We start from the raw sequence: 11,559 nt of genomic DNA, 5'->3' as shown, positions 1-11,559 counted from the left end.
AATTGTGAAGTGATTTCCCAAAAGTTAAAGTCCTGCAATAAGAGCTACGACGCTAATATTTGTGTAAACTCTTCACATTTCATGGATCTAAGATCCATAGATATCAGCCTACTCAGTGACTGTTACAGAACACAACTGTGAAAAGTTCACACAACTATTAGCGTCGTAGCTCTTATTGCAGGACTTTGACTGTGGGAAATTGCCTCAGTTGTGGACATTTCATGGACCTAAGATCCATAGGCAAGGCTGTACAATGTTCTATGAAATCTAATACATCCACAGTGCGATGTCAACTGATTACATTTTTGGGGGTAAAATTAACACATTTTTGTCTTTTCTTGTATTTATACAACATTCCAAACATGATCTGGTCCAAATATGGCGTGATTCCACTATATGAATCTGTTTGCTTCAGTTTCAAATGCGGGACTTTTATTTTGAAGGCAAACCGCAAATTCTACTATTGTGCAAAAGCAAACAATCGAGCAAAGCGCTGTGACATTGATCAACCAATGGTGTGTTAGATACCACAGACAGACATTGGCTTGACACCCCCTCATTATCATATTGGAGGAAGAAATACAAACATAAATAAATATATAAGATGAATAACATTTATTGGAGATTGAAGAATTAGATAATAGATCATTACGGCAGGTTTTGTCGTCGTGATTCACAAATTGATTATTTTGATTCACACGATTCGATTCACAGAATCGTAACTAATACAATGGCGAAGTGAATCATTTGTTTGTAACAAAAAATGACAGTTTAAATGAATGGTCCAAAAAAAGTTAAACTTTGCATGGCCTTAACTCGCAAGTGTCAGTGGAAAGTTATTGGGACATGATGAAAACATGAATAAATGTTATAAAATTATTTGCATTTTAATGAGGGAAATAAGTATTTGACCCCTGTGCAAAACATGACTTAGTACTTGGTGGCAAAACCCTTGTTGGCAATCAGAGGTCAGACATTTCTTGTAGTTGGCCACCAGGTTTGCACACATCTCAGGAGGGATTTTGTCCCACTCCTCTTTTCAGATCTTCTCCAAGTCATTAAGGTTTCGAGGCTGACGTTTGGCAACTCGAACCTTCAGCTCCCTCCACAGATTTTCTATGGGATTAAGGTCTGGAGACTGGCTAGGCCATTCCAGGACCTTAATATGCTTCTTCTTGAGCCACTCCTTTGTTGCCTTGGCCGTGTGTTTTGGGTCATTGTCATGCTGGAATACCCATCCACGACCCATTTTCAATGCCCTGGCTGAGGGAAGGAGGTTCTCACCCAAGATTTGACGGTACATGGCCCCGTCCATCGTCCCTTTGATGCGGTGAAGTTGTCCTGTCCCCTTAGCAGAAAAACACCCCCAAAGCATAATGTTTCCACCTCCATGTTTGACGGTGGGGATGGTGTTCTTGGGGTCATAGGCAGCATTCCTCCTCCTCCAAACATGGCGAGTTGAGTTGATGCCAAAGAGCTCCATTTTGGTCTCATCTGACCACAACACTTTCACCAGTTGTCCTCTGAATCATTCAGATGTTCATTGGCAAACTTCAGACGGGCATGTATATGTGCTTTCTTGAGCAGGGGGACCTTGCGGGCACTGCAGGATTTCAGTCTTTCACGGCGTAGTGTGTTACCAATTGTTTTCTTGGTGACTATGGTCCCAGCTGCCTTGAGATCATTGACAAGATCCTCTCGTGTAGTTCTGGGCTGATTCCTCACCGTTCTCATGATCATTGCAACTCCACAAGGTGAGATCTTGCATGGAGCCCCAGGCCGAGGGAGATTGACAGTTCTTTTGTGTTTCTTCCATTTACGAATAATCGCACCAACTGTTGTCACCTTCTCACCAAGCTGCTTGGCGATGGTCTTGTAGCCCCTTCCAGCCTTGTGTAGGTCTACAATCTTGTCCCTGACATCCTTGGAGAGCTCTTTGGTCTTGGCCATGGTGGAGAGTTTGGAATCTGATTGATTGATTGCTTCTGTGGACAGGTGTCTTTTATACAGGTAACAAGCTGAGATTAGGCGCACTCCCTTTAAGAGTGTGCTCCTAATCTCAGCTCGTTACCTGTGTAAAAGACACCTGGGAGCCAGAAATCTTTCTGATTGAGAGGGGGTCAAATACTTATTTCCCTCATTAAAATGCAAATCAATTTCTAACATCTTTGACATGTGTTTTTCTGGATTTTTTTGTTGTTATTCTGTCTCTCACCGATCAAATAAACCTACCATTAAAATTATAGACTGATCATTTCTTTGTCAGTGGGCAAACGTACAAAATCAGCAGGGGATCAAATACTTTTTTCCCTCACTGTAAACAGTTAACTAGCATGAATAAATGTGAATAGCTAAACAGTTAACCAGATAGTTAACTAGCCAGGCTACAAAAAATGTTTTGAATGAATTGGCTACCAAGTCAGTCTGTTCTCTCCTATTCTATAGGCCTACCTGCTGCTGCAACAGTGCTACTGTCTCTCTCCCCTTGAGGCCCACTCCACAGTGCACGTGCCTGTGATGCGGTCACACAGCATTAAAGCATTCTCATCCTGGTTGATATGGTGATTTGTATGTGATGAATAAAATATTTACAAACTATGCCTAAATAAATGGCTAACAGAAGTTAAAATAATTTCCATTGACTTTTTGAAAACTTATCAGATTTGATCCTTTTCCAAAACTTTCCCTGGAAAACACGACAAACAAATCAAAATCCTTCCCCCCCAAAAAGCGTGGGTCCACTGTGGATGTCATCAGATGTGAAAAATCTCTTTCCACACTTGCAGCAGTGGTAAGGCATCTGTTCCCTCGTGGTCTTTCAGGTTCCCTAACTAGGCAAATACCCTTCCACACTGGGAGGAAGATATATTTATCTTGTGTCTTGTCTGTATTGAGTTTATTCCATCGAGGACCACGTTGGAAACAAGTGATTTTCACTTTAACGCGTTATCCCCTGGGTTGTACTCCTACTCAGTGCATCTTTTTTCCCCAATAAATCCATCAATAGTTGTTAATGGATGCATTTTCAGGTATACTAACCGTTTTTTTCACACTGGGAGCACTGGAAATGCTTATCTCCTGTGTGTACTCTTATGTGTTTTTAGTGTGCTTAACCTGGTAAAACCCTTTCCACACTGAGAGCATTGGAATGGTTTTTCTCCTGTGTGTGTTGTCGTGTGATCTTTCAGATGTGATGACTGGATGAATCTCTTTCCACACTGAGAGCATTGGAAAGGCCTCTGCCTCTCTACTAAGTGGGTTCTTTCATGTGATTTCAGGTCCCTTAATGCGGAAAAAGTATTTTGACACTGGGAGCAGTGATATGGCTTCTCTCCAGTGTGTGTCCTCTCATGTGTTTTCATGGACCCTAACTGGGTAAAAGTCTTTCCACACAGGGAGCAGTGGAAATGCTTCTCTCTTGTATGTGTCCTCTCGTGTTTTTTCAGGGCGCCTAACTGGGTAAAACTCTTTCTACACAGGGAGCAGTGGAAATTCTTCTCTCCAGTGTGTGTTCTCTCATGTGTTTTCAGGGCCCCTAACTGGGTAAAACTCTTTCCACACAGGGAGCAGTGGAAAGGCTTCTCTCCTGTGTGTATTCGCTTATGCGTTTTCAGGGACCCTATCCGGGTAAAACTCTTTCCACACAGGTTGCAGTGGAAATGCTTCTCTCCTGTGTGCGTCCTCTCATGTATTTTCAGAGCAGCTAACTGGGTAAAACTCTTTCCACACAGGGAGCAGTGGAAAGGCTTCTCTCCTGTGTGTATTCTCGCATGCATTTTCAGGTTCCCTAACTGAGTAAAACTCTTTCCACACTGTGAGCAGTTGTAAGGCTTTTCTCCTGTGTGTACTCTTTTGTGAACTTTTAGGCTCCTTAAATTAATAAAACTCTTTCCACAATGGGAGCAGTGGTGTGGTCTCGCTGGTTTGGCCATTTTTGGGTCTGGTTGCCCTGAAGTACTCTTTCCGCTGTCCGAGTGAGAGTCTGGTCTCGCTCCTGCCAAAGACAAAAAAAGTTTAATACTAAACATGGATGTTTTTTGACTATACAGTGTTTGTTTACAATTACAAGCTTATATTTGGGGTTCTGAGGGGTATACTACGACACTAGAGAGATCTTGTCAGGGTTTTCTAAAGCTAGCCAGCTTCAGTTAGCTTCACATTCCAGCTCAGGCTTCATCCCATATTACGAAGGTGAATATTGATCCTGCAGCTGCCATGCACAAAGACCATAACACAAACAACTTTTAATGAATTATCTGAAAGCTGGTTAACATTTCCAATTGTTGTTAATTAGTCAACTTGTCTTTCTAAAGCCTGTCTAAAGACCGTATCTAATCTCCCACTCTACTCTTGTATTAGAAAGGTACAGGTGGTGAACCCCCCCCAAAAAACAGAATCACCTGGATGACGGAAGGACAACAATATGACAATGCCCCGGCCCTAACTGCATGAGTAGTCGGCCAGTAGTCATCGTCCTGTCCTTCATTTGTTTGCCCACCACTTGTAGATCTTCTATCCCCCCCCCCCCCGATATCCTTCAACCCTAATCTTCTTCTTCTCTCTCTGCATCAACAACTACCTGTCTACCCTAAACGTGTTGCAGAGAGTACAGAGGTTTCTAGTTGTTCTTAATGATTTCATCTTGGTAAAGGCCACTATGAATAATAACTGTAGTTTGAGTACTTTAATCAACTTAAATCTGAAGAAGAAAAAAAACATTTATGCTCAGGTTGATTGAATATTAGGTGATAAAACACTCCATGTGTTTCAATGCAAACTGGACTTAATAGGAGTATACTGGGCTTAATTGGAACAGCAATGATTTATGGTATAAAAAAAATACAGAATAGCAAAATGTACTTAAAATATTTGGAAACCATTGGTCTGGGGTATAAATATACACTATATATTACAACGTTATGCAAAGTTAGTATTGATCATATTGAACAATATTTATTTATTTTGATTTCCATTTTTTATAGAGGGTGCTTTTGTGCTACTGTACCCTTTAAGCCCACCTGAGATACATGTCAAATTTACACACAATACCCCACAATGACAAAGCAAAAGCAGGTTTTTAGAAATTATTGTACATTTATTTTAAAAATACAAAAAATACAGAAATACTGTATTTACATAAGTATTCAGACCCTTTGCTATGAGACTTGATATTGAGCTCAGCTGCATCCTGTTTCCATTGATCATCCTTGAGATGTTTCTACAACTTGATTGGAGTCCACCTGTGGTAAATTCAATTGATTGGACGTGATTTGGAAAGACACACACCTGTCTATAAGGTCCCACAGTTGACATTGCATGTCAGAGCAAAAGCTGATGCATGAGGTCGAAGGAATTGTCCGTAGCGCTCAGAGACAAGATTGTGTCAAAGCACAGATCTATGGAAGGGTAGCAAAACATTTCTTCATTCTGAAATGGAAGAGGTTTATAACCACAAAGACTCTTCCTAGAGCTGGCCACACTGAGCAATCGGGGGGGAAGGGCCTTGATCAGGGAGGTGACCAAGAACCCGATGGTCATTCTGACATGGGATGGGAGAACCTTCCAGAAGGACAACCATCTCTGCAGCACTCCACCAATTAGGCCTTTATGGTAGAGTGGCCAGACGGAAGCCGCTCCTCAGTAAAAGGCACATGACAGCCCGCTAGGAGTTTGCCAAAAGGTACCTAAAGATTATCTGGTCTGATGAAACCAAGATTGAACTCTTTGGCCTGAATGCCAAGCTTCACATCTGGAGGAAACCTGGCACTATCCCTATGGTGAAGCATGGTGGTGGAAGCATCATGCTGTGGGGATGTTTTTCAGCAATAGGGACTGGGAGAGTGAGGGAAAGATGAACGGAGCAAAGTTCAGAGAGATCCTTGACGAAAACCTGCTCCAGAGTGCTCAGGACCTCAGACTGGGGTGAAGGTTCCCCTTCCAACAGGACAATGACCCTAAGCACACAGCCAAGTCCACGCAGGAGTGGCTTTGGGATAAGTCTCTGAATGTCCTTTAGTGGCCCAGCCAGAGCCCGGACTTGAACCCGATTGAACATCTCTGAAGAGACCTGAAAATAGCTATGCAGCAACGCTCCCCATCCAACCTGACAGAGCTTGAGAGGATCTGCAGAGGAGAATGGGAGAAACTCCCCAAATACAGGTGTACCAAGCTTGTAGCATCATACCCAAGAAGACTCAAGGCTGTAATCGCTGCCAAAGGTGCTTCAACAAAGTACTGAGTAAAGGGTCTGAATACTTATGTAAATGTAATATTTCCAGTTTCTTTTTTTAATAGATTTACTAAAATAAAAATGACCGTTTTTGCTTTGTCATTACTGGGTATTGTTTGTAGATTGAAGGAAACAAATAATTAAACAATTTTATAACAAGGCTGTAATAGTTAGTTGATCTAAGCTCATTGGGCATTTATCAGTTATATTCTCCAATAATCAAATAGCTAGGCCTATATATTAATAATTAAAAAGTCCAAAAATGCATGTACCAATTGCAGATTGCCCTTGAACAATAACTACAGTACTGAATAACCTATTCAAGTATAGCACTTCAGTAGAATGCCTCTTTAAAACAACATATTACTTCAAAGCGCAAAGTTTGTGCCCCTGTTTAAGACAATACTCACTGGTGCTAATCCGATCTTCAGTCTCCTCTTCCTCTCCTTCCACTTCCTCCTCTTTTACTGAGATAGAGGAGGCTCTCTCTTTCACTCTAAAAGGTTCTTCCTCTTCTTTCATTATAATATCCTTTTCTTCTTTCAATGTGATAGCTTCTTCCTCCTTTTTCATTATCAAAGCTTCTACCTCCTCCTCTTCCACTGTGACAGCCTCTATCATTTCTTCCTCCTTCACTCCAATGGGTTCTTTCTCTTCTTTCACTATCACATCTTCCTCTTTCAATGTGATGCTGATAGACTCCTCTTCCTCCTTTTTAATTCTGAAAGCTTCTTCCTCTCCTTTCACTGAGATATCCTCCTCTTCTTTTTTTATGACAAAGTTCAGTCCGAGAGATTCTTTCTCCGTCCAACATATCGCCTCTTCTTTAGCTGGGGGCGAGTAGCTTAGAGAGCTCATGGTTGTGGATGCTAGTTAGCATTAGCGACTAGCCTAGTGCTAGGCTCAGTATCAATCTGAACAAGTTTGCAAATGTAACAAGTACATTACGTTAAAGTTAACCAGTAGATACCTCAACAGAATTGTTTTTAAACAATGAGATTAATATTCACAAAAATGGTCTAAAGAGCTTCAGTGTTTCGGTTGTATGTTGGCTAGCAAACTACCGAGGTGTTTTAAACAGTAGCCGTGTTGTGGTTCTTGAGCGTCCTGTCCACTAGATTATACGTCACGCAAGAAGCATCACCTGAAAGACTCACATCGCCATCTGCTGCCTGGAGTTTAATTAAGCAATTTGGCAGCGATTATGGCTGTGAGTCTTTCTGAGAAAATCTCTAAGAGCTCATTCATTGTCCATTGTTTTTTATTATTATTCAAGCTCTGTCATATTGGTTGTTGATCATTGCTAATGAACCATTTCCAGGTCTTGCCATAGATTTTCAAGTAGATTTATGTCAAAACTGTAATTGGCCAATCAGGAACACTCACTGTCTTCTTAGTAAGCAACCCCAGTGTAGATTTGGCCTTGTGTTTAAGGTTGTCCTGTTGAAATGTGAATTAATCTCTCAGTATTAGGTGGAAAGCAGACTGAACCAGGTTATCCTCTAGGATTTTGCCTGTGTTTAGCTCCATTCTGTTAACTTTTTTATTCTGAAAAACTCTCCAGTCCTTAACGCTTACAAGCATACCCATAACATGATGCAGCCACCACTATGATTGAAAATATGGAGAGTGGTACTCAGATTTGCCTCGAACATAACACTTTGTATTCAGTACAAAAAGTGAATTGCTTTGCCACATATTTTGCAGTATTACTTTACTGGCTTGTTGCAAATAGGCTGCGGATTTTGGAATATTTATAAATATTTGTATTCTGTACAGACTTCCTTCTTTTCACTCTGCCAATTAGGTGAGTATTGTAGAGCAACTACAATGTTGTTGATCCATCCTCAGATCTCCTATCACAGCTATAAAACAGTTAGAGTTTAAAAGTCACCATTGGCCTCATGATGAAATCCCTGAGCAGTTTCCTTCCTCTCCGGCAACGGAATTAGCAAGGACGCCTGTATTCTAGTGACTGGGTGTATTGATACACCATCCAAAGTGTAATTAATAACTTCACTATGCTCAAAGGGATATTCAATCTCAGATGTTAGATTTTTTTTTCTACCAATAGGTGTCCTTCTTTGTGAGGCATTGGTTGAATCTGTGTTTGAAATTCACTGCTTGACTGAGGGACCTTACAGATAATTGTATGTATGGGGTGGAGAGATGAAGTAGTCATTCAAATAATCATGTTAAACACTATTATTGCACACAGTGAGCCCATGCAACTTCTTATGTGACTTGTTAAGGAAATGTTTACTCCTGACTTATTTAGGCCATAACAAAGGGGTTGAATACTTATTGACTCAAGACATTTCAGATTTTCATTCTTTTTATTTTTGTTCGATTTTTTTTTAAATTATTGAATATCCGAAACATACAATATACTTGCAGTGAAGCCGATCAACAACTACACCACACCAGTCATCCAACAGATTCCCATTCAGAGCGACACACAGAAGCATCCAGGGTCAATGTCCTGCTCAAGGGCACGTTGACAGATCTACCACCAGGCAAGAAACGTGAAGCCGAACCCTCCAAGATCCCCCCCACAGTTCCCCAATAGCTGTCCCTCAACCATTCGAGACCCCTCCCACAGCCCCCCCAAGAAGAAAAATACATGTCAAAAATACTATTAATTCCATTCCCCACCCCCCAAGAACCCCCCCGCCCCAATGCACCAACAACCATAACAGCAATGCCAACTGTGTGCATGTCTGGCACTATTACATGTATGTGTGTGTTCTTGTATGTGTTTATTTAAATGAGAGTGTGTGTATATGCATGTGTACCAACACCTGCACGGTATCAGCCTCAGGCAAACTGGCATTAGCTGTAAAAACTGCCCCTGTTTTATTTTGACTTTATTTTTTACTTTTATCTTTGACCATCGTTCGATCTCCCGCACAGCAACTCCCTCAGCCCATCCCAACCATCTCTGCTGGCCACCCTTTTCGGATTTCTACGCAACATATATCTTTCAACTATGCTGTGATGTTTAACGTACAATTTCAATCTATCTAATCGAATAGAATCCACAGATTGCGAGTTGAAGATAAATACTTTTACTAAGAGTATTATTATATTAGTATTTGACTGACCCAGTCTCTCCAGATCTCCTAACAGTACTATTTCTAGGGTCGATTTTAGATCAATGCTATGCATTTTCAGCTATTCCTTAACTTGAGACCAGAAACAGGCTACCAGAGGGCAATGCCAAAAATAAATGGTCTATTGATTCTGTATCCTCACAACAAAATCTGCAGAGCTTCGATGATTTTATGCCCCAAATATTCCAAATTTTGTTGTTAGAATTCTTGCCATATAATAATTTTAGCTGAAAAGCATGAAGTCTTGAATCTTGCGTTGTTTTATATATCAGCCCATGGAATCGGTACATCAAAAATCTCTTCCCAACTATTTTACAATCTGTATGGAACAGTTGTCATCATCCTGGTCCTTAAATGAAACTGGTACACTTTCCTATTTATGCTATTTTTATTCCTCCGCCAGTTTTGAGCCTTTATATTGGGCAGACATACCAGTTCCCTACCTCCTCCAGCTGCCACCTGCCTCCTCCATTTTGGGGGTAATGCTCTAATCAATTGGTTGTACTCTTGGACTGAAAATACCTTCCCGTACAATTATGATAACTCCATGAAGGACATAACTGTACCATTCCAATTTACAATATAATTTAAGAACAAAATACCCTTTTCAAACATCTTTCTAATCTTCATTCTGTGGGAGAGGATGGGATAGTAAAGAGAACATCTGCCTAAAATAAGTAGCTGTGTTATAGTCTGTTAGCTGTGTTATAGTCTCCTACCATAATGATATGATAATTTGTTGCGTGTAAATTCAATAAATTGGTATAAATGTTTTCGAAGAAGTATGGATCATCCTTATTTGGACCATAGATTAATGAGCCAAATCTCTTTTTCGTCCACTTTCATATTCAAAAAGATCCACCTTCCTTGCGAATCATTCCTGACTATTTGCATATTCAGATTGACATTTTTGTTCACTAATATCACACCTTTTGAACTTCTTTGTCCATGACAGAAAATTATTTCCCCATCCCATTCCTTTTTCCACACAACTTCATCTCAGGATGTAGAATGAGTTTCCTGCAAACAGTATATAAGTTATATTCCTTTTCTTTTAGCCATGTAAAGCGTCTCATTCTTAATTACTTCATTGGATGTAACCCGCTGTGGGCGGTACTTGAAATGTTACGTAATGTAAACAACTTGAACATGACATGACTGTCTCCCTTGTGCTTTCATGTCATTGTGTCAGAAGTCAAACCGGCAGAAAAAGGGAGAAATCATTTACAAGAAAGTGAATACTGAGCTTCGTTAGGTGGGGAAAATACTGACGAGAGTTAACGATGACAAAGTTCCCCCCACCAGAGGGGTTTCTATTCTAAAAGTCGAGTGAATGGTCTGAGTGGAAACAGCGTTTCATGCCATCATTAGCAACTAAGCTAACACAAGAGGACAGTGACGTGCAGATCAGCTCGTTCATATACGTCATGGGCAGGCAAAAAAAATATCGGATTTCGGGACGAGGATGATGAACCAACAATACGGGGAGTCCATTGAAGCTTTTATAAGGGGACTCTACGAACTGTCTAAGCACATATTTTGAGGGAACTAAGGAAGAATACATCCGTGACAAAATTGTCATAGCACAGAGATAAATCAGTAAGAAAATATTGAATCTAACACTGACCAGAGCAATTGAAATGGTATGTAACCACCAGCTAATTTAGAGTCTGAACACAGAGCAGTCATGTGACAAGCAAGTGAAAGAGGTGAAGTTTTCTCACAGGGAAAAAGGCAAGAGGTTTTAAGGAAGGGACATTCAAACAAAAACAGGCACAGGGCAATGATGATTAGAAGAGATGTAGTGAAGAGCACAGCCAGAAGAAATACGGTCTAGCTAAAAATGATGAATGTTGGAAATACAAAAGAAATGGGGCATTTTGCTTCTGTTTGCATACAAATGTGAAGCAAGAAGTGACAGCTGTCCAGACATTACATTTACATTTACATTTAAGTCATTTAGCAGACGCTCTTATCCAGAGCGACTTAGAAATTGGTGCATTCACCTTATGATATCCAGTGGAACAACCACTTTACAATAGTGCATCTAAATCTTTTAAGGGGGGGGGGGGGGGGGTTAGAAGGATTACTTTATCCTATCCTAGGTATTCCTTAAAGAGGTGGGGTTTCAGGTGTCTCCGGAAGGTGGTGATTGACTCCGCTGTCCTGGCGTCGTGAGGGAGCTTGTTCCACCATTGGGGTGCCAGAGCAGCGAAC

At 40.8% G+C, this 11,559-nt stretch overlaps 1 protein-coding gene across 1 annotated transcript; it reads right to left on the bottom strand.

Annotated features, from left to right (window-relative positions):
- Positions 1 to 600: 600 nt before the first annotated feature.
- Positions 601 to 7,324, bottom strand: LOC106595220 (uncharacterized). The gene is made up of 2 exons (XM_014186598.3): positions 6,640 to 7,324; positions 601 to 3,994 (listed from the first exon to the last, which is right to left on the bottom strand). The coding sequence occupies exons 1-2, from the start codon at positions 7,085 to 7,087 to the stop codon at positions 3,072 to 3,074; spliced, it is 1,371 nt and encodes a 456-aa protein (XP_014042073.1). The 5' UTR covers positions 7,088 to 7,324; the 3' UTR covers positions 601 to 3,071.
- Positions 7,325 to 11,559: the final 4,235 nt, after the last annotated feature.

The sequence above is a fragment of the Salmo salar genome, chromosome 02, assembly GCF_965601325.2.
Source record: "Salmo salar chromosome 02, fSalSal1, whole genome shotgun sequence".
Lineage (NCBI taxonomy): Eukaryota > Metazoa > Chordata > Actinopteri > Salmoniformes > Salmonidae > Salmo > Salmo salar.
This window is presented reverse-complemented; position numbering and strand designations above follow the sequence as displayed.

What these genes read in the sequence shown, in the direction of transcription:
- LOC106595220 (XM_014186598.3), bottom strand. Translation starts at nt 7,087, where the DNA reads ATGAGCTCTCTAAGCTACTCGCCCCCAGCTAAAGAAGAGGCGATATGT. An exon ending in TGAAGATCGGATTAGCACCA is followed by an intron (nt 3,995 to 6,639) that starts GTGAGTATTGTC and finishes TGTCTTTGGCAG; the next exon opens with GAGCGAGACCAGACTCTCAC.